The sequence below is a fragment of the Anomaloglossus baeobatrachus genome, chromosome 1 (genome assembly GCF_048569485.1).
Source record: "Anomaloglossus baeobatrachus isolate aAnoBae1 chromosome 1, aAnoBae1.hap1, whole genome shotgun sequence".
NCBI lineage: Eukaryota > Metazoa > Chordata > Amphibia > Anura > Aromobatidae > Anomaloglossus > Anomaloglossus baeobatrachus.
In genome coordinates, this window is record NC_134353.1 from 196560446 (window position 1) to 196582884 (window position 22439).

At 43.6% G+C, this 22439-nt stretch overlaps 1 protein-coding gene across 1 annotated transcript in view; it reads right to left on the minus strand.

The window, feature by feature from the left end:
• GUCY1A1 (guanylate cyclase 1 soluble subunit alpha 1) overlaps positions 1-22439 on the minus strand; it is a 99138-nt gene that overhangs the window by 32965 nt on the left and 43734 nt on the right. The window contains exons 3-4 of the mRNA XM_075347634.1: positions 12906-13009; positions 5034-5740 (exon numbers count right to left, since the gene is read on the minus strand). Of these exons, the coding sequence (XP_075203749.1) occupies positions 5034-5740; positions 12906-13009 (811 nt within the window). The remainder of the gene's footprint in view (positions 1-5033; positions 5741-12905; positions 13010-22439) is intronic.

The window sequence follows — 22439 nt, forward strand, 5'->3', positions numbered from 1 at the left end:
GAACAATTTGGCTCCAAGAATCAGATGTCAATCGACCATTCAAGTCTATGAGTCTGTGAAAAAAAAATCAAACCATCAAAGTGCAGGCCAATTTTCATGGATGGACATAATGGAGAAGATGGAGAACTTTTTTATTTTATTCTCCACATGCAAGTAAAACAGATCCCACTATGATCAAACTCGGATCAGAGTCTGATTAACATAATTGGACTATTTTTCTTGGGTGGAGAAAACACAGTTGTGTGAACTATGATCCATAAATGGTCATTCTTATTAGACTATGGTGTGAGTCTGATTCAAGTTTGTTCAGTGCAGGATCTGTTTTTTAGGATGTGGAGAAGTATATAAAAAAAGTTTTTCCATCTTCTCCATTCTGTCAACCCATGAAAAACAGACTGTCATCACAATTTTTGTTTCACGGACTCCTAGACTTAAATTGCTGAGTGCCATTCGCTTCTTGGAGGCAAATTGTGTATGCTGTGATTTTCGGACATGTGCACTGCTTCACTGTCCGAGTGAATTTGTCCGAGTACGATCCAATGTTTTGATGGACTGAACTCAGTCCAAAAATACAGTCATGTGCATGAGCCCAATCAGTGAGAAAGCTAACAATCAGTGATAAGCCAAGCACTAAAATATGCGAGTGCTTGTTACTCATTAAGATCAGTTGGATGCTCTGACAGGCTTGACTCCAGTAACGAGTATAATGGAAGTCAATTATTGGGCAGTTCGGCTCTCCGCCAACATACAGCCAGCAAAACTTTGTTTTTACCCCCAGTGAGAGCCATTCAGAGACTGGAAGTGGCTCTCACTGGGGTACCTGTTCCCATCAGTGACTGAAGGGAGCCAGCTCTTTGTGTTGGATGTTTCACGAACGACACTTCCGAGCATCCGTGATACTTGGCCGAGCACTGAGCGTACCCAAGCACCCCGATGCTCAATTGAGTATCGAACATGCTCACTCATCGTTACTGACAACCAGAGTTTTTAGGGCAGGGAGGGCTAGCCGCTTATGAATACCAAGTCAATATTGCATCTGATAAAGTGTAAGCTTCTGGAAAAACTACAGGATACCAACATGTAACAGAAAGAATACAGAAATCAGTGTGTCGGTCTCTACATGACACAGACAGAGGATTTGCCTTCATTTGTGGCATAAACAAGGATTTTTATATATAAATGTTCACCATTAGCTGCAATAATTTAGGAACATCTGATTAATAGAAAACACAGGAGGAACACATACAAACGCTAAGTGATTTTTGGGGGTTCTGACCAGAACTGTTCCTTAACCATAAAAAGTAATAGATAGTAAGTCAGCGCAGTTAATGATGTGACATACAGTTTCATCAGGCGCTGCGTTATATCCTATCTTAACATGTCAAGTGAAATGCCATCAGCTTTTCAGAAGTGATTTCTGCCGAGAGACAAATAATCACTTGTCTGGGGAATATTCTGTTCCGTCAGAAACAGGAATGTGAATCTAAAAAGTTTATTTTCAAGTGAGAAAAATATTAGCATATTCAGTCACAGAAAATTATAAATTCATTTAATAAATTTTATCTCTCTCCAAAACCTGCATACACTTTTAAAAAAATCCAATGAGAGGAAAAAATAACCTTTACTGCTTAAAAATAAAAAAACCTTAAACCTGTCACATTTCATTACAGTCTTTGTGTATCAAATCTAATGAGGTGCTGAATTATGGTTTTAATGATAAGTACTGCGATGAACCGTGAAATTCAGCAAAGCCGTATTACTTTTGCATGGAATTATAGAATACACTTACAGTATATTACCTATATGCCTAACTGTAGGTAAAAACTGGATAGTTAAGGGGGCTTTACATGCTGCAATATCGGTAACGATATATCGTCGGAGTCACGTCGGTAGTGACGCACATCAGGCGCCGTTACCGACATCGCAGTGTGTAACACAAATGAGCGACAATTAACGAGCACAAAAACGTGAAAAATTATTGCTCGTTGACACGTCGCTCATTTCCTTAATATCGTTGCTGCTGCAGGTACGATGTTCTTCGTTGTTCCTGTGGCAGCACACATAGCTATGTGTGACACCGCAGGAATGACGAACATCTCCTTACCTGCCTCCACCGGCAATGCGGGAGGAAGGAGGTGGGCGGGATGTTACGTCCCGCTCATCTCCGCCCCTCCGCTTCTATTGGCCGGCCGCTTAGTGACGTTGCTGTGACGCCGAATGCACCTCCCCCTTGAGGGAGGGATTGTTCGGCCGTCACAGTGACGTCGCTGCACAGGTATGTGCATGTGACGCTGCTGTAGCGATAATGTTTGCTATGGCAGCGATCACCACATATCGTGTTACCGACGGGGGTGGGTGCTATCGCTAGCGATGTCGCAACGTGTAAAGCACCCTTTACTGTTAGAAATGTTAACCTTTTTAACCCCGGCCATTTTCCATTTTACTTTTTTCCTCCCCTTCTTCCAACAGCCATAATGTTTTTATTTTTCACTAAAATAGCCATATGAAGGTTTGTTTTTTTGCGGCATGGTTTGTACTTTTGAATGACACCATTCATTCTGCCCTCTATTGAACTGGAAAACAGTATAAAAAATTCCAAGTGTGAAATTTCAAAAAAAATTGTCCAATTCCACAATGTTTTTTATAATTTTTATTTAAAACTAACCTGGCAGAATAATTCCCCAGGTCAGTACGAGTACGTAGATACCGAACTTCTATAGTTTATTTAAGTGGTTCAAAAAATTCAGAAAATTGACAAAATAAAATTAGCTTTTCTGGCAATTTTCCAAGACCTGTAACATTCTGATTTTTTGGGATCTGGAGCCATAAGATGGCTTATTTTTGGTGTCCTGAGCTGAAATTTTTACTGATACCATTTTGTAGTAGATTCAATGTTTTGATCTCCTTTCATTGCATATTATTGCAATGTTGAGGTGACTCAAAAACCATAATTCTGGAGTTTTTGTGTTTTTCTCATTATAATCAGATTAATTTATTTTATATTTTGTTAGATCGGACATTTCTGAAGCAGGCCAAATATGTGCATTTTTAGTTTTTTAATTGTTTTATTTTTAATGAGGCAAAAGGTGGGCGATTTGAACTTTTGAGTATTTTTAGATTTTTTTTAAAGGAAATCTGACAGGTCCCCTGTGCCCTCATAACCACCAGCAGTTGTATCTACCTATCTAAATTCCCTGCCTAGTCGGCCCTCTCAGCATGTTGTTACTCGGCTGTGGGCGTGTAGCTCTGCATAGCAGAAAAACCCACAATTTACTATGCATGCTAGCTCGCAGCTGGCATTCACAGGAAGATAGTGATTACCCCCACGGGGGTCATCAGCTGACCCCTTACTGTCATGACATCCTATCGGCGCCCTGTGATCACGTAATGGGGGCACCGATGGACGGGGTCAATGACGTAAATATACATCACCAGTCGTGAAGGGGTTAAAGTATATTACTCCCTGCTGACCGGAAGTAGGTGTCCACACTGAGGGTGGATGGGTGAAGTGGTAGTAAGACCCCTCATGGGTACTAGGCCCATGAGCCAGCAGCTCCCGTTTGGACGCCTACTGACAATGTAGTGAAAGTTATACCATTTACAAAAGGGGGAAATTGATATAGAAGGGTTAATAGTTTCTCTATTTCTTTATTAAAGATATTTTATTGTTCCATTAGTAAGTATATCTGATGGTAGTTCATAGTCATTATGGAGCTGCCCCCCTGCCATAGTGATAGTTCTGTTTCATATAACTTGTTTTTTTTTTTTTTTGTTTTTTTTTTACTGCACTATTCTAAGTCCTGTTGTGTATAAATATGTGACTCTTCAGATTTTGTGTTATACCATGCCTGATGAAGAGACCTGAGTAGTCTCGAAAGCTTGCAATTATTACCATCTTTTCAGTTAGCCATTAAAAGGTATCAACCACTGAGGACTCTGTTCTTTTAAACAATTTTTTTATCTCTACTGGCTAACACGGTACAAAGATATATTTTACTTGTATGGAGCCTTCGGAATTAGGGACAAGCTCAAGGATTATTATTGTCTCTAAATGTTCTTCTTATCTTCTTCTTATCTCATAAGCATGACTCTACATTTTTGTTTTGCTAAAACTTAAAGGTCATATGAGCAACTTGTAAAGTCCAGCTAGAAGCCATTTTTGCAATATCACATTGATCTGTAAATGGTATAAATAAACTGTACCATGGCTGAATAAACAGAAAATTGATCATGCTCACATGAATGCAGGTCTTTTCTCCGAGCGCTCGATCTTGATTAGGTCTGAAGAGGCCTAATTCAGAGGACCTCCCTGGTGATCCCATAAGCTGACTTGTGACAAAACAGAACAGCTACAACACCCATATACTTACCAGGTGCCATCTTATTCTGTTCTCCGTGCCTCTCAGGTCATCTTCGTGATTGCCGGAATGAGGCTCTCATTGACTTACATTGAGAGATTGTGACTGTTAGTTCTGACTTCCGGTCAGTCAGAAGCTGCGGTCACAACATTGCAGAACAGAAATGTAGTGGTGCTGGTAAGAGCAGAACACGGTGGATGGTAAGTATAATACTAGGGGCAGGGAACATGGATTTTACAACTCCAACGGTGAGATAAAAAAATCTGCTTGAGTGGTGCTTTAATTGAAAAGCGATAGATAAATGGAAAAATCTATAAACACAGCTTTCTTTTCTTATTAGTATCAGATATAAAACTGTAAAACTACATAGCACTTAGAACTGTAGTACATAGACTGCCATATTGGTGGGGCTCTCAAATACCTCCCTCCATCAAGGGACAAACAAATGAATTACTTTTTTTAAATGTCTACTATGACATAAATCCCATATGAACAGCATATCATGAAAATAATAATAAATCTACTTTAAATTTGCTGCCATTTTGGGTTCAACCTTATTATGAAGATTAGGTCTCACTATAATTGCTATGCTTCTATCAAATAGCTAAAAATGTTAGTGATAATTTGCCAGACCAAAGTCAACATAACATTGTAAATTATATCTAATCTCTTCACCTTTGATGAATTCTCAATTGCGTTGTCCCATCGTTTAATTCTTATAGTGAACTGCATATTTAACATAGTCATGATCCCGCTGAAGGTACCGCTGATCTTTGGAGAAAGGATTTCAAAGTATTCCTCAAAATTTGATTTTCCTGGAATTTCCTTTCGGTTGAGTAGTTTCTTGACTCCATCACCAACTTGTAACATATTCATGTCTGTATCAAACATGAAATGAAAAGGAAAAGTCTTGCAAAAGATGGAGGCTGAAATAACGACGTATGATTGTGGTTTGCATGGAGATAAAGAAGGTTTTGTGTTGTTAACCTGCACAGAATACAATATATAAGGCTCCTTAATAAAGTCATTCCCATCATTGACACGTTGTGGGACCAACTTCACTTCCACCTCAGTTTCATATAAAGTATATGCTGCTGCCTTAATTATTCCAGGTAGAATCAGTGTAGTAATGTTGTTAGGAAAGAAGTAATATACATTTAGAAAATCTGGATCTTTTTCAAGGCACAGAATTGATCCTTCTTGCAGACCACTGCCATCTTCGTGTGTTCGGGACTCTCCGCACTGCTTCAGGTGCGTGCTAAAACTATTCAAAAAGTCTTTTAACGTCCCTCCAACAACTTCCAAAACATGCTCATCCTCTTCGTAACATATTTTGAACAGTTCTTCACCGAGAGATGCTTTCACATCATCTATAGGGATACCTAGAATGAGAACAACGTATCATTAATAAGACTATAACCTTAATATGGATCAACAATTAGAAAAGATGGTCATGACCAAAATAATGAACTCATTAGCATAATGAAGTCAGCCGGAAGACAAGCTAAAGCCACAATTCTGGCTTGTCAAACCCCCAGAAAAAGATATTTTGGCTAGCCTTACATTTCTAAATGTAGCGAGTAGTTATGAGTAGTGATGAGCAAGCGTGCTCACAGTGCTCATTATTTGATCAAGCATCGGGGGCTCCAACCTGACTTGGGTACAGAGTATGGAAGTCAATGGAAACCTCAAGTATTTTCAAACTCAGATGCGCGAGGCCTGATGGAGTAATGAGCTGTGTTACAAAAAAACCCCCAGAATTTGGATTCGGAATTCAAGGGCTTTATGTTTACAAACGACTCGCGTGAGCATCGATGTGCTCAGGTACGCTCGGTGCTCAGCCCAGTGCAAGCTGCTTGCAGTGTTTAAACGGCTTGCACTGGGGGTAACAACAGTGTGATCGGATGTAGTGTGCCCCAAACAAAAAAAAATGGAAAAACCGCACCCACTTGCCTCCGGAAGTGTTTGGTTCATGACTGGCTGCATGTGGGTGGAGACTTGAACTACCCAATTAGTGACTTACACTGGGGTTCAGGTCAGGTCTGCATCCCAAACTGAACTTTATCTAAAGCCCTGCTGAACCCATTGAACCGAACTTCCACGAGTCCGCTCATCCCTACCCATTGCTATGGATGAGCGAGCACTACTACTCGTTAAGAGCAGTTAGATGCTCAGTTAGGCGGGGCTCGAGCACCCGAGTATAATGGAAGTCAATGAAGGACTCGAGCATTTTTCTGGGAAATCTGTAAAAATGCTTGAGTCCCCCATTGACTTCTATTATACTCAGGTGCTGGAGCCCTGCCCATCTGAGCATCAAACTGCTCTTAATGAGTGCTGAGCAGCCAAGCATGGCAGTGACCATTCATCCCTAAAAGTGAGTACAACCATTCAAATTCATAATTAGACAAATAGAAAAAGGCTGTCTACTGAAAATAAAACAATTTATTCATCCAAAAATTGATAATCTAGTACAAAATAAAGATCAGCATATTTAACACTAGAACTACTGAGGTAGTCATTTTGACTACTTTGCACCATGTATTTCTATAAAGGTGTCACGAGTCCAGTAGTTCTAGTGTTAAAGAGCTTGGATAACTTTTGGAGGACAATTTTATTATTTTACTTAAATACATGTATGTTGGCTAATTGAGTTTCATTAAAAATGTTGCACCATTTGGCTTTTTCCCTGCACATTCAATTTTATTGTAGTTTGAGGCCTGAAAGCAGTTGAAAAGAGCTCAGAGAAAGACGGATAAAATTTACAAACGAGCTCAGTGATGGATTCTCAGGTAAAGAGGTTGACTACGGTACTTTCTTTTGTTAGTGCAGCTTTCCTCACAGACTTTACAGCACTTCTCTCAAACGATGGCTGCTGGTGGTGGAGCATGTGAGCAGACCAGTCCATTGGCCTCGTCCAATAAAAAAAAAGCAGTTTTCCCACGTGACGTATTTCACACGCTCCTCCACAAGCAGCCATTGTATGGACAGAAGTGCTGGTCAGTGTGTGAGGAAGACTGCACTAACAAGGGAAAGTAGCCAATCTCTATAACTGAGACTCCAGCAGTGAGTTTGTTCTGACAGTCCAAAAGTCCAAAAAGAAAGTCTAGGACATTTTTTTTCATCTGTCTTTTTCTGAGCTCCTCTCATTTGATTTGATTCTCCCATTCTGATGACAAGACCTTTGCGTAGAGCCAATAAAAGGTTCTAACACTGTAGCGCCCTGGAAAACCAGGTAGTTGTACATCTAGGCCCCAGCATAACACCCATCCCACGAAGGGTTAAATCAGCCGACCTGAAACCCTAGTCACCCCCCTCAGGGAAGGACGGACACACCAGTGGGCGGGACCAGACAGATATTGAACGCCCACCTAGTGGTCTGGAGAGCCCGGGGTGGGAAAAAGAGTCAGATTCATTGAAGGTGAAGTTTGGAGTGGAGGTGCCAGCTGACAAGTGCCAGGGTCGGAGCCCTGACACCTTGGCTATGTGGCAGATGGTAGCCGAGTCTGCAGGAGACATGAAGACGGCTGCCGGAGATCCGACGTGGATCGGGACAGGGTTGGAGCCCGCCGGTACTGACACCGGAGAACCGACTAGGAAATCGTGTGCACAGAGGGGGTACTTGGACCCTGAAGCCAGGACCGGCACAGACGGCCTAGCTAATTAACCAATTGAGGGCAGGATTTTAGGTCCTGTCCCAACCTAAGTCCCGAAAAGTAGACAACCACCCACAGAGAGGGATAGGGCCACCGCCAGGGCCCGTAGATCCCAAGGGTCAGCGTAAGACGGGCACGGCTCCCAACCAAAGGACCGGGAGCAGAATCCCGTGTTTCACACCGGGAAGTCCTACCTACAACACACTGAGTGCAGAGGAGAGAGACTTTGACTACCAACCCAGGTGTGGGATCAGATACACCCGTCTGCGGCAGCCGGCCACCATCACCTTGGTTTACCACAGGACTTGTGTGCTTTATTCGACCGTGAGTAACATCCCCCGGCCTGGCCGGGGGCACTGGCCCCTGCACTCACCATCCTCAATATAGAGACACTAAGCCCCGGGACATCCATCCCTGCCCACGGAGGGGTTAACATCCAGCTGCCAGCCCAACGTCCCCGGGAGCCCCTCAACGGCAGCGGTGGTGCTACATCTCACCACACACCGTGGGTGGCATCACAGACATTTTACAACCAATCCCGTACACGATCAGACTGGCGGAGCTAAACGTTCACTGATCGTAAAATATTCACCTATCATTTATCAGACTATTCACAGTAGTAGAGCGTTCAGTGCGCACAGGCTGCCATTGTTCTCAGAAGCATGAGTCCTGTTTAAACAGGACAATACGCTGCAAAGGATGATCTTTTCAGTAAAACAAAAGATCATTCCATCCAATGTGTATTGTGCTTGTTCATCAGGTGATGGGCAGCTTGTTTACACTGTAAGATAATCATTAGTGATGACCGAACTGCTCAGTGTTTGGGTGCTCGGTAAACCTTATGAGCATTTTGATGCTCGGGTGCTCAGTACTGGTTTGTAGTGTATAATGGAAGTCAAAGGGGAACTTGAGTATTTTTCCAGAAAAATGCTTGAGTTCCCCATTGACTTCCATTATACTCAGTAAACGAGTACTGAGCACTCAAGCATCAAAATGCTCATAAGGCTTATCGAGCACCCATACACTGACCAGTTCGCTCATCCCTAATAATGATGAAATGAGAGTTCTTAAAAACGCACATTAACGATAATATTTCAGAGTACATGCATCTCTAGTCCAATAACTTGTTACACTTATATTATCTAGCTAGCAATGTTCAGCATCCTGGACATTTGGATTGAAACAGAGTAAAGTAAAAGTGGTATAAATTTTAAGACTATTTCCAGTAAGAATGCAATACCTAGCCTGATCAGCTCATTGCCTCAGGTCTCGCTGCATATACCCTTGATCAACCTGATTGCCTGATATTTTCTTGGTATATTACATGTTAAAGAGGTGGTCCACCTCAATGTATAGTGGCCACATCAATTTAAAACTGAGAAAGAAGGCTTTATCCAATTACTTTCTGTTGTGAATTCTGCTCGTGAGCAACGCTATCGCTGTCCGCGCAGTCCACATCACATGACCTAGGCTGTAGGGATGAGCGAACTGCTCAGTGTTTGGGTGCTCAGTAAAGCATTTTGATGCTCGAGTGCTCAGTACTCGTTTACTGAGTATAATGGAAGTCAATGGGGAACTCGAGCATTTTTTTGGAAAAATACTCAAGTTCCCCATTGACTTCCATCATACACTGTAAACCAGTACTGAGCAACCGAGCATCAAAATGCTCATAAGGTTTACCAAACACTGAGCAGTTCGGTCATCACTAATGATTATCTTACAGTGTAAACAAGCTGTCGATAAGCTGATGAACAAGCACAATACACATTGGATGAAATGGTCTTTTGTTTTGCAGAAAAGATCGTCCTCGGCAGCATGTAAACAGGACTCATGCTTCTGAGAACAATGGCAGCCTGTGCACACTGAACGCTCTACTACTGTGAATAGTCTGATAAATGATAGGTGAATATTTTCTGATCAGTGAACGTTTAGCTCCGCCAGTCTGATCGTGTAGTGATATGGTGTTTGAACCTTTTATTGGGTCAACGCAAAGGTCTTGTCATCAGAATGTGAGAATCAAATCAAATGAGAGAGCTCAGAAAGACAGATGTTAAGGTCATACGCACTACTTCAGTTTGAAGCCAGGACGCGTACACCCGGCTTCATAGTGCACATAGCTGAAACTCCGGGGTCATGCGCACTGAGCTGAAATCCATTGTTGGGCGGCAATGGCATCCGGAGAGGTTAGTGAGATGATCCTCTGATGCTGCGCATTCAATAGCATGTTAGCACGCCCACAGGGACTGTGACAGTGGTGAAACTCCATCCACAACCTAGTCACTCAGGAAGACTGGGTCGCACCTTGGTGATGTTGGGTCAACTTCCAAGTACAGAACTTGACATGACCTCACCGGACATCAGAGGCTGCTGTGGCCTGGGTGATGTGATGGGGTGCCGCTCACAGTGATAATGCCACTCACAGGCAGAATTGGCAACAGAAGGTAATTTGAAAAAGCCTTTTTTCTCATCTTTAAATCGATGTGGCAGCTATACATTGTAATGGACCCCCTTCTATAACTATTCAGATGAATACACTGTGTGCAGAATTATTAGGCAAATGAGTATTTTGATCACATGGTAATTTTTATACATGTTGTCCTATTCCAAGTTGTATAGTCTTGAGAGCCAACTACTAATTAAGTAAATCAGGTGATGTGGATCTCTGTAATGAGGAGGGGTGTGGTGTAATGACATCAATACCCTATATAAGGTGTGCTTAATTATTAGGCAACTTCCTTCCCTTTGGCAAAATGGGTCAGAAGAGATTTGACGGGCTTTGAAAAGTCCAAAATTGTGAGATGTCTTGCAGAGGGATGCAGCAGTCTTGAAATTGCCAAACTTTTGAAGCGTGATCACCGAACAATCAAGTGTTTCATGGCAAATAGCCAACAGGTTCGCAAGAAGCGTGTTGGGCAAAAAAAAATAACTGCCCATGAATTGAGGAAAATCAAGCGTGAAGCTGCCAAGATGCCATTTGCCACCAGTTTGGCCATGTTTCAGAGCTGCAACGTTATTGGAGTATCAAAAAGCTCAAGGTATGACATACTCAGGGACATGGCCAAGGTAAGGAAGGCTGAAAAACGACCACCTATGAACAAGAAACATAAGATAAAACGTCAAGACTGGGCCAAGAAATATCTTAGGACTGATTTTTCAAAGCTTTTATGGACTGATGAAATGAGAGTGACTCTTTATGGGCCAGATGTATGAGCCAGAGGCTGGATCAGTAAAGGGCAGAGAGCTCCACTCTGACTCAGACACCAGCAAGGTGGAGGTGGGGTACTGGTATAGGCTGGTATCATCAAAAATGAACTTGTGGGACCTTTTCGGGTTGAGGATGGAGTGAAGCTCAACTGCCAGACCTACTGCCAGTTTCTGGAAGACAAGTTCTTCAGGCAGTGGTACAGGAAGAAGTCGGTATTGTTCAAGAAAAACATGATTTTCATGCAGGACAATGCTCCATCACATGCATCCAACTACTCCACAGTGTGGCTGGCTAGTAAAGGACTAAAAGATGAAAAAATACTGACATGGCCCCATTGCTCACCTGATCTGAACCCAATAGAGAACCTGTGGTCCCTCATAAAATGTGAGATCTGCAGGGAGGGAAAACAGTATACTTTTCAGAACAGTGTCTGAGAGGCTGTGGTGGCTGCTGCACACAATGTTGATCGTAAACAGATCAAGCAACTGACAGAATCTATGGATGGTAGGCTGTTGAGTGTCATCATAAAGAAAGGTGACTATATTGGTCACTAATTTTTGTGGGTTTTGTTTTTGCTTGTAAGAAATGTTTATTTCTAAATTTTGTGCAGTTATATTGGTTTACCTGGTGAAAATAAACAAGTAACATGGAAATATATTTGGTTTTTAATAATTTGTCTAATATTTCTGCACAGTAATAGTTACCTGCACAAACAGATATCCTCCTAAGATAGCCAAATCTAAAAAAAAAAAAAATTCCAACTTCCAAAAATATTAAGCTTTGATATTTATGAGTCTTTTGGGTTGATTGAGAACATAGTTGTTGATCAATAATAAAAAAAATCCTTTAAAATACAACTTGCCTAATAATTCTGCACACAGTGTACATGTAAGGCCTCATTCAGATGTCTGTTCTTCCATCTACGTGTTCTATCAGTGGTTTTCATGTATATACAATATCTATGGAGCTGGGTTTTTTTGCGGAAACATGTCCATGTTTGCTTGACATCTTGAATCAAAATTACCCATACAAATCCATGGGTATATGAAAATCATGGACAGTTCATGGATGGCATTAGTGTCCCAACTGAGTGTTCTCCGTGATGTACATTGCAATCAATAGGAGAATATTTGACATTTTTTTTTTTTCATATGTGAAATTCACTGGTGATACACTGATGGTAAAAACCGTCGCACGGACCAAACACTGATGAAATCGGATGAAAAATACTGATGACATTACTATCTTTTTTTCTTTGCATAAATGAAAAATTACTGATATCTAATATGAAGCCAGCCATAATGGGAGACACTCAGTTGGAATTAGTTCTGGCTAATTGTGGGGGTTCCGATGTGGAGAACACCCCCAATGATGTACATGGATTGTCTTCATGAGACAAATAATTAGTCATAATTATAATAATAGTCATAGCACGTGCCCCTATAACTGATGCTATTCATGTTCTCCTATGAAATGAAACAATGCACAATGAAGCTTATCTATGCAAATTAATGCAAATTACATGTAAATGTGTGGCCAGGATCAGCCGGATTCCAGTTAGCAAAGCGTAGAAAATTCTAGCAGCACTAGTCACCACATCCATCAGCCCATGCATACATAAGCCAAAGTAAAATGTCTATTGGCGATTAGTATATTTTGATTAAGAAAGTAAAGAAAAATTAAGAATACCTGCAGCACTTGATTGGTCTATAACAATTTTCTCAAAATCATCTTTCTCACCAGTTTTTCCACACACTGGTAAAGCAGGCAGCTTGAAAGTAACACAAGCAGATCTGTAGACAGAACAATAAGATGTAATTACATTCAGAACAATGAACAGATGACAAATCTGAACGTGACTGCGTCGAGCTATTCTATTGTATCACTGCACAAGTAACAGTAATTGATATTTAGTTAGGAATTGCTCATTTATTGTGTATTCAGCCCTCGGCTGAAACTGTAACTCTTCGTGCCGCGTACTTGTATTGCTTTGCTCAAACTGGTATATCTCACTTATCTTTTGAAATAAATAAATAAAATGCTATGCTTTTCTGGAATTTTTGTCATGTTTCTTTTGGCCCCCTAAAAAAGGAAAGTAATATATGTAATGCATGAAGCTGGCCTTTTAGACATCAAAGCCACTATTTATAGTATAATTAATCCATTCCCAACTGGGCGAATTTTAGTTTTTATTTTTTTTCCATCCACTTCTTCCAAGAGCGATGTGATGTCCTTTTAATTTTTCCATCAACCGCTATTTGAGTTCTTGGGGTTTTTTGTGTGCAATACGTTGAAGGTTAGAACAACACCATTCATTTTCCCGTGTAATATAATGAAAAAAAAAATCCAAGTAGGATGGAAGTGGTGCAAAAGATGCAATTTTGCTATTTTTTAGGGTTCTGTTTTTATGGCGTTGGAGGTGTGATAAAAATTACCTGCCAAAAAGATTCCCCAGTTCATTGCAATTTTGGAGATACCAAACTTGCATTTTTTTTTTTATTTGGTAAAAGATGTGGGGAGCACTGGCGAACACAGGCAGAATAGCGCCCCCCATTCAAAAACAGTATATAGGGACCCTATGCAGTTCAAAAGTCATCATAATGCCCAATTCCACCTCCTTTGCAGGTAGAAATGGGCCCCCTCACTTCTTGGGCCCCAGTGCGGCTACACAGATTGCTGCAATGATACATCCACTCCTGGTGGGGAGGTATGGCTAAAATACTTTTTCGGATGTGGTGATACCAAATGTTTTTAATTGTTTTATTTCTTTATTGGGAAAAGTTAAGTGATTCAAAGTTATGTTTTATTATATAACAATTTTTAAAAACTTTAATACCTGTTACAACTTTTGTAGTCCACCTGTGGGAACTGAATTGTTAGATAGCTTAAACTAAATGCAATAAATCAGTATTGCAATATGTAGTGAAATTGACAAATATCCTATGAAACCCAACCAGAGCTTTAAGTTGGAAGCAGGTGGTGGCCATAGGCAGAGCTTCATAGGAGAACAAGGATGGCAGTAATAGGAGCCTTCAATAGGACCTACGATTGAAGGCAATCCATTGGTAACCAATGACTGCATGGAAATCAGGATGCATGCCCACCCAAGATCACAACTTAAAAGTGGCTGTCAAAGAGTGACAGAAGAATTTAGGTGGTTAAACAGCAGTGATCAGACCTTGCACCCATATATATGTAGGCTTAGCTCATGAGCCTGCTCCAAACATCCTCACTCTACACATACAGTTCTGTGAAAAACTTTTAGGCAGGTGTGGAAAAAATGCAGTAAAGTAAGAAAGTTTTTAAAAATATAAGTGTTAATACTTTATTTTTATCAATTAACAAATTAAAGTGAATATACAAAAGATAATTTAAAGTATCATTACTTCTAGGAACACGATCACAGTTTTGAAGGAACTTGGCATGGAAGTTGATTCAAACATCTTGGAGAACTAACCGCTTAGAGGGTTATAAAAAAAAACTAAAACATTTCGGGACCGGAATTAATCCGAATATCTGCTCAGATGCCGATACCCATATAAGTCTATATTGTACTTTAAAATGGTGGTAGAAAGGGCTAGGGGATTAAAGCAGGGGAGTTAACACTTACCAAGCCTCCTGTGCAGCTGTAACACTACTTCCAGGGCTGCTCATTAACCCTCATACATAGTCACTGCTTCCACCACCCACTGGCAGTCCCAGCATCTCTGATTGGTTGCAGTCCGACTACGTCCCACCCTGTGTGACAGCGTGTCTGATTGCCTGGAATGACACACACTGTTTATTCCCTATTTTATTTCTTTTTCCTTTTTTTTTTTTTTTATTGCCTAGGTGGACAAATCCGGATAGAACTCCGTGTCTGGGTTGGTGCACGTATCTCGAATGTTACAGTTCGGGTTCGCCCATCACTACTAACCACGGATCATCTTAGGATGTAGTCCTTGTGCAAAACCTTCTGTCTCTTCATGTATGAGACCAGGAAACTATATCATTACTTTCAAGACCCCTTGTTATTTGTTACGTTGAAGATAGATATTAATAACATTTGTGTAGGTTTGGGGTCTTTGTCCTTCTGCAGATTCCTGGATGCAATCTGAAGTCACCCTGATGGTATTGCATGTTGGACATGTATCTGCCTGTATTTCTCCACTTTGAGAGCACCGGTAATGCCTAACTCCATTTGCTGAAATGCAGCTATAAACTTGCAAGGACCCACCACCATGGTTCACTGTTGTCTGCAGACAACTGTTATTGTACCTCTCTCCAGCCTTTCATTGAACAAACTGCATTCTTCTACCACCATATACTTCACTTTTTGATTCATGAGACCAGAGCACATGATGTCATTTTTATGCTCCTGAGTTCCAAAAATTCTTATTTTTTTTTCTATTAAAATGTTGTTTGAGCCCAAACTTTTTTAATATTCACCAAGAGTAATAGAAGAAAAATCACCAAAAATCTGTTACTTAACTTCTGAGTACAGGAAAACTACTCCCTACAAATAATTCATCTGAGTTTAGTGTACACTTTAACACCATAAATTATGTCTATTAAAAATATCTATTTATCATTTTTTTTTGCTCAAGAGGTAATCTGAGCAAGGTATAAGACAATTTTACCCTATATTTGTCCATACACTATTATTTTGGCATACAGCAGGACCAAGAAAGGAAGCGGTGCCATTTGGTTTCTGGAGCACAATTTTTTCTGGAATTACTTCTATCCGCTATATTGAATTTTAAGAGCTCATGAGTCATGAGGGATTAGTAAAGTAGAAACCCCAACATCCGGAGGAAGCTGTTCTCTCACTTCCTCCAGATGTAAGTGATATGTCTGAAGGAGGGGAGAGTGATGAGGCCACTGATTTGACTGCAGGGATCATATTACATTACAATTTCATGTGAGCCCTGGGAAAAGCAGTGCGGACACCGCTGTAACGTCGCCAGCACCGGAGGTGAGTATAAGTGTTAGTATTAATACAAGGGGGAAACACAAGGATGGAGAATGGGTTGTCTGGGTAGTGGACAACCCCTTTAACTAAGCGGGTTCTGTTGAAAAAAAGTGTGAGATGGAAGATCATAGCTCTCACCACCTATACAGTAGGCTATTTTGCTGTGATCCCAGGCTCCACAACAAAAGGGGAATATGTAAAGGGGGATTGTCTGTGACACCACCCGTGAGTTGCGGTGATGAGATGGTGGCACCGCCGCTGCCTCTGGGGACCGTGCACAGGACTGATGGTGTGGGGCAGCAAGGTGGGATCCCCTCCACGGGTAGGGGAGTTGTAGTCCCGGGGCCCAATTGGGAGTTGTGGTGGTGGCAGGGATTGCAGGGAGCAGGAAACTCAAAGTTCGCTCGTCTTGGTGTTGGATGAAGCTAGGCTGATGTGTGTGGCCAGAAAACACATAGTCTTTTGTAAACCAACTTGCCAAATGGCCGGTCACCGTTGGCGGGTGTCTTCAGGTCCCACACCCAGATGTACAGCCAGGGGCCCTTCCTTCCACACTCTCTGTCTGTCTCTCTCTTGTCTGGACTAGTCCGTTTGAACGGCCTCCGGATTGGGTCCCTCTCCCGGCACCGGCGGGCTACAACCCTGTCCCGGTCGCCTCAGGTTTCCTGCTGCCGGATCTCCGTCGCCTGTGGCCCTCACAGCCACCTAGTCCGGTAGTCCAGGGCTCCAACCCCAGCTGCCACTTTCTCCGGGGAGCTGCAAGCTTCCCCTGTCAGCGTTCCACTGACTACAGCACAGCTGAACTAAATTCTGCTCTGTCACTTGCTTAACTCCTCTCGCCCCCTCCCTTTTCCTTGGGAGGGGGTGAGTAGGGCTTGATTGGGTGCTGTTCATCTGTGTGGGGATTGTGTAGCTGCCAAGGAGGATTAACTCTTTCTGTGACTACCTGGTTTTACCAGGGCGACACACACCTGCTGTTTGATGTAACCTCACAGAAATAAGTCCAATGGGGTCAGGTGAAGTGAGCGTGGAGGCCACTCCACGCAGCTACCATACCCAATGACTTGTAGGAAGGTCTCCATGAGGTATCGCTTCACGTCCGCAGTCTTGTGAGTTTTACATGTTCTAATCGTAGCATTTCTGTATGCAAGGTGTCGATTTATATTGAATTGATGATGCCCTACAACTTTGTAATTCACTTTTTTTCTCTATCTCGTTCAGTTTTTGAGATAAAAATGCTAACTCCGTTGTTTTCCACCAGGTGGCGCTATAGGTGCTTTCATTGCGTAGCGCATGGCTACTTTACTATACCGAGACACCACTTCTATGTCTATAGGTGCCGCCGTTCTCATGTTAATGGCGGTGGACTGAATATGGGTGGACACACTGTATAGAAAGCTGCATAGTACACGTAAATTCTTCAAATACTACAGCATTAATGGTGTACATACAACAAAGGGTTAGGAAAGAACATCTGTACCCACACTGCTATGCAGGGGACATGACAGGGTTCCGTTTAATGGACACTTACTGTAGGAAAGTCACAGATAATGCACACTAATGTAGAAAATCAGAGATATATACTTGATCCTTGTGGCACTGCAGAGTGAGTAAATATCCATCTAATTTCTCTTTGAAGTGTTAGTCTATCAATAATTGCCTCCCATGGGCATGGAAATGGTTTAATCAATTCTAAAGCTGTGAATGTCATCAGCCCGCAAAAAAGGGTGTGTGAAGACATCAATAGACTAGAATATGTGCATGTGGCATCCGCTAAGAAATGGACAGCATATGAAACAGGGACAAGTAATTGAGACATAATGCAGCCCCATGCTATTATGTTATGAGGCAAGAAAAAATGACATTTTTGTGTACTCACCGTAAAATGTCTTCCTTTGAGCCTTTCATTGGGGGACACAGACAGTGGGTATTATGGTGTCTCCAGGGAGGCTTGACACTAGATTTGCAAAAGTGTTAGCTCCTCCCCCCACAGCATATACCCTAGCTAGGCAGGAAACTAGCTCAGTTTGGTGTAAAAGCAGTAGGAGAAGGACAACCAAAACCACAAGGGCGGGAGCTGTGTCCCCCAATGAAAGGCTCCAAGGAAGACATTTTACAGTGAGTACACAAAAATGTCATTTCCTTTCTCGCCTTTTCATTTCATTGGGGACACAGACAGTGGGACGTCCCAAAGCAGTCCCTGGGTGGGAACTGAACTATTAATAGTGTATAACATCAGACTAAGAGCTGACTAACAACTGCAACTGCAGTGAACACATATCAACACTGTCAACAAATCGAGCAGTGGCCACTTATAAATGGGCCACTGCCACCTGAACGACTTGTCTTCCAAGAGCAGCATCCGCGGATGCATGCGTATGCATTCTGTAGAATTTTGTAAACATGTGCACACTGGACCAGGTAGCGGCCTTGCAAAGTTGGGCCGCCGAAGCCTGATGGCGGATAGCCCAGGAGGCACCCACTGCTCGTGTAGAGTGGGCCTGCACAGATTGAGGGGGAACGACACCTTGTGCTTTGTATGCCTCACAGATGGAGAAAACAGCTGTGGAAAAACAAGCGCAATAGGGTCTTACCCCAATATGTGAGGGGTGGGGAGGGGGGAGTAAAACTACTCACCAATTATAGTTGTGAGGAGCCACAACTACTATAATCGCATATATCAAAGATCCAGGGCTGCAGCCACCAAAACCGGTAGATAACAGAAAGCACAAGAGAGAGGTGTTCAATGCCGCGCCAATAGATCACTTCAGAGGATGTTCAGATTAGTGTCACTTTATTGTCATTCAGGTCGACGCGTTTCTGGAGCATCTGCCCCCTTCATCAGGACCACCAGGAATAGAAATAACATCCAATCAGATTGGATGTTATTTCTATTCCTGGTGGTCCTGATGAAGGGGGCAGATGCTCCAGAAACGCGTTGAACACCTCTCTCTTGTGCTTTCTGTTATATGCCTCACAGATGGCAGTCCTGATCCATCGAGAAATCGTGGATTTGGAAGCCCGGTCGCCCTTTTTGTGTCCTTCTGAGAGGACAAAAAGGGCATTGGACTTGCGCAACGGCGCTGTTCTGGAGATGTAGCTCCGCAGAGCCCTGACCAGATCGAGAGTGTGAAGGGCTTTCTCAAAGGAGTGGACCGGGGCCGGGCAGAATGATGGCAACACAATGTCCTCGTTCAGCTGGAAAGAGGATACGACCTTCGGAAGGAAGGCGGGGGAAGGCCGAAGGACCACCTTATCAAGATGGAATATCAGGTAAGGTGAGCGACAGGACAGAGCTGCCAGTTCGGACACTCGCCTGATAGAGGTAATAGCGACTAAAAAGGCAACTTTCCAAGACAGCTGTTGAAGAGATCTCAAGGGTTCGAAAGGAGGAAGCTGAAGAGCTCCGAGAACCAAATTCAGATCCCAGGGATCTAAGGGGTGATGATAAGGGGGGACCAAATACGCCACCCCTTGAAGAAAGGTACGGACCTGAGGGCGAGAAGCCAGCTGCTTCTGGAAAAAAATTGACAAGGCAGAAACTTCTCCTTTAAGGGTATTGAGAGCAAGACCCGAGTCCAGACCATTTTGCAAAAAGGCAAGAACATTAGGGATTGAAAAGGTAAGGGGCGACCGATTATGATGGTCACACCAGGACAGATAGTTCTTCCAGGTCCTGTGATAAATGCTGGCGGAGGAAGGCTTGCGAGCATTAAGCACGGTATGAATTACCCTGGAAGAAGATGAGACTTGGCTAGAATCAAGGATTCAAGCGCCACGCCGTCAAATGCAGCTGTGCTGTATTCTGGTGGAATATTGGACCTTGCGACAGAAGATCTGGGCGGCCGGGAAGACGCCAGGGAGTGTCGCCGAGAAGGTGGAGGAGCTCTGGAAACCAGGCTCTTCTGGGCCAGTCCGGGGCCACGAGGATCACCGGGATTCCCTCCGCTTTAATTTTCTTGATTACTCTCGGAATGAGAGGGAACAGAAGTAAAACGTATAGCAGGTGAAACTGCGACCACGGGAGGACTAGAGTGTCGGAGCCGAGCGCTAGCGGGTCTCTCGACCGGGATACGAAGGGATGTACTTTGGCGCTTAGCCGAGACGCCATGAGGTCCACATCTGGGAGCCCCCAACGAAGAGTGATCTGATGGAACACCTCGTCGTGGAGGGACCATTCCCCTGCCGCTAGACCTTGCCTGCTGAGAAAGTCTGCGGCCCAGTTGTCTATCCCCGGAATATGGACAGCTGAAATAATGGGAATGTGCATCTCTGCCCAAAGAAGAATCCTGGAGACTTCTTTCATCGCTACCCTGCTGCGAGTTCCTCCCTGACGGTTGACGTAAGCCACAGCCGTGGCATTGTCTGACTGGATCCAAACCGGGAGGCCCAGAAGAAAGGGTTGAAAGGTCTGAAGGGCCAGAGATATGGCCCTGATCTCCAGAACGTTGATATGAAGGGATCGCTCGGGGTGATACCAGCGTCCGTGAGCAGTGTGGTGGAGAAACACCGCCCCCCCAGCCTAACAGGCTGGCATCTGTCGTGACTACGTGCCAGTGGACAGGGCAGAAGGACTTCCCCTGAGATAGGGATGAGACCTGAGTCCACCAGACGAGGGAGCTGAGCGCAGTCCGAGATAAGCGGACTGACCGGTCTAGAGAGGCTGAATTCTTGTCCCAAGAGGACTGAAGATCCAGTTGTAGAGGGCGCAAATGGAATTGGGTAAACGACACGGCTTCCATGACTGCTACCATCTTGCCTAACACTCTCATCCCACTCCGGAGGGATGTGTAACGGCGGGAGCGGAGGGATTGGGCGGCCCGGATCAGGGAAGACCTCTTGTCTTCTGGAAGAAAAACCCCGGGCCTGAACCGTGTCTATCAGCATACCTAAAAAGGTAATGCGCTGATGAGGAATGAGGGATGACTTGTTGAAGTTGAGAAGCCACCCTAGCCTTGAGAGCGTGTCTGGGCAAATTTGCACGCTTTCTGAGAAAACTTGGAGAGCTCCCTTTTATAAGTAGGTCGTCCAAATAGGAAACGACCAGGACGCCTCTGGAGTGTAAAATTGACATGACGGCTGCCATGACCTTTGTGAAGACCCGAGGCGCAGTAGCCAGTCCAAGGGGAAGGGCCCTGAATTGGAAATGATGGTGTCCTACGGCGAAATGAAGGAACCGTTGATGTGATACACATATGGGAATGTGTAAATAAGCATCTTGAATGTCTATGGAAGCTAGGAATTCTCCCGGTTCCATAGCAGCTAGTACTGCTCTCAATGACTCCATTCGGAAGGTCCGAATCCGTACGGACCTGTTTAGCCTTTTGAGGTCCAGGATAGGACGGACAGAGCCATCTTTTTTGGGGATGACAAAGAGGTTTGAATAGAAACCTTTGCCGCGCTGTTCCAGGGTCACTGGAATGATAACGTTTGTTTTTTGCACAGAGGCTATGGCCTGACATAAGGCCTGGCTTTGCGTTGTGGACTTTGGAAGCCGAGAACGCAGAAACCTGTTGGCCGGTAGGGAATGGAAATCGATCTTGTAACCTGAGGTGACGATTTCTCGAATCTAAGCATCGTGAGTATGGTCTAGCCAGATATCCCGAAAAAGCAGAAGCCGCCCTCCAACAGGAGTCGGCTCTGAGGGGTACCCGGTGTCATGCTGAAGGGGTCTTCGCGGGGCGAGGTCTCTTGGGTTTAGATTGCCTGGAGTGGGAACGCCAGGAAGAGTCCCTTGAGGGACCGGATCCCCGATCTGAGTGTTGCGACGACCCCTGTGATGGTTTTTGGGGGGCGGGCCGAAAGGACTGCCTGCGCCAAGAAGACTTTTTAAAATTTTTGGATACAGGCCTCTTTTGTGGTAGAATGGTACTTTTACCACCCATCATCTCAGATATAAGCTTGTCCAGGGATTCTCCAAACAGACGAAGACCCTGGAAGGGGAGTGTGGACAGGGATTTCTTGGAGGCACTGTCTGCGTTCCATATCTTTAGCCACAGGACTCTGTGGGCAAAAACAGCGTTGGCTGCCGTTAGGGCTGACAAACTAGCTGCATCTAAGAAGCCGTGAAGCAAGTAATTAGAGGCTAGAGAGAACAAATCAAGGATCTCAAGAGCCTCTGAAGGAATATTGCAAGAGTGAAGCAACTTGCGCAAGTTCCCACTCCACACACTCATAGCTCTCGCCACCCATGTCAAGGCAAACGGGGCGCAGAGAGGAGCCTGAAGCCTGGAAAATAGATTTGACCGCAGCATCAACTGCGCGGTCGGATG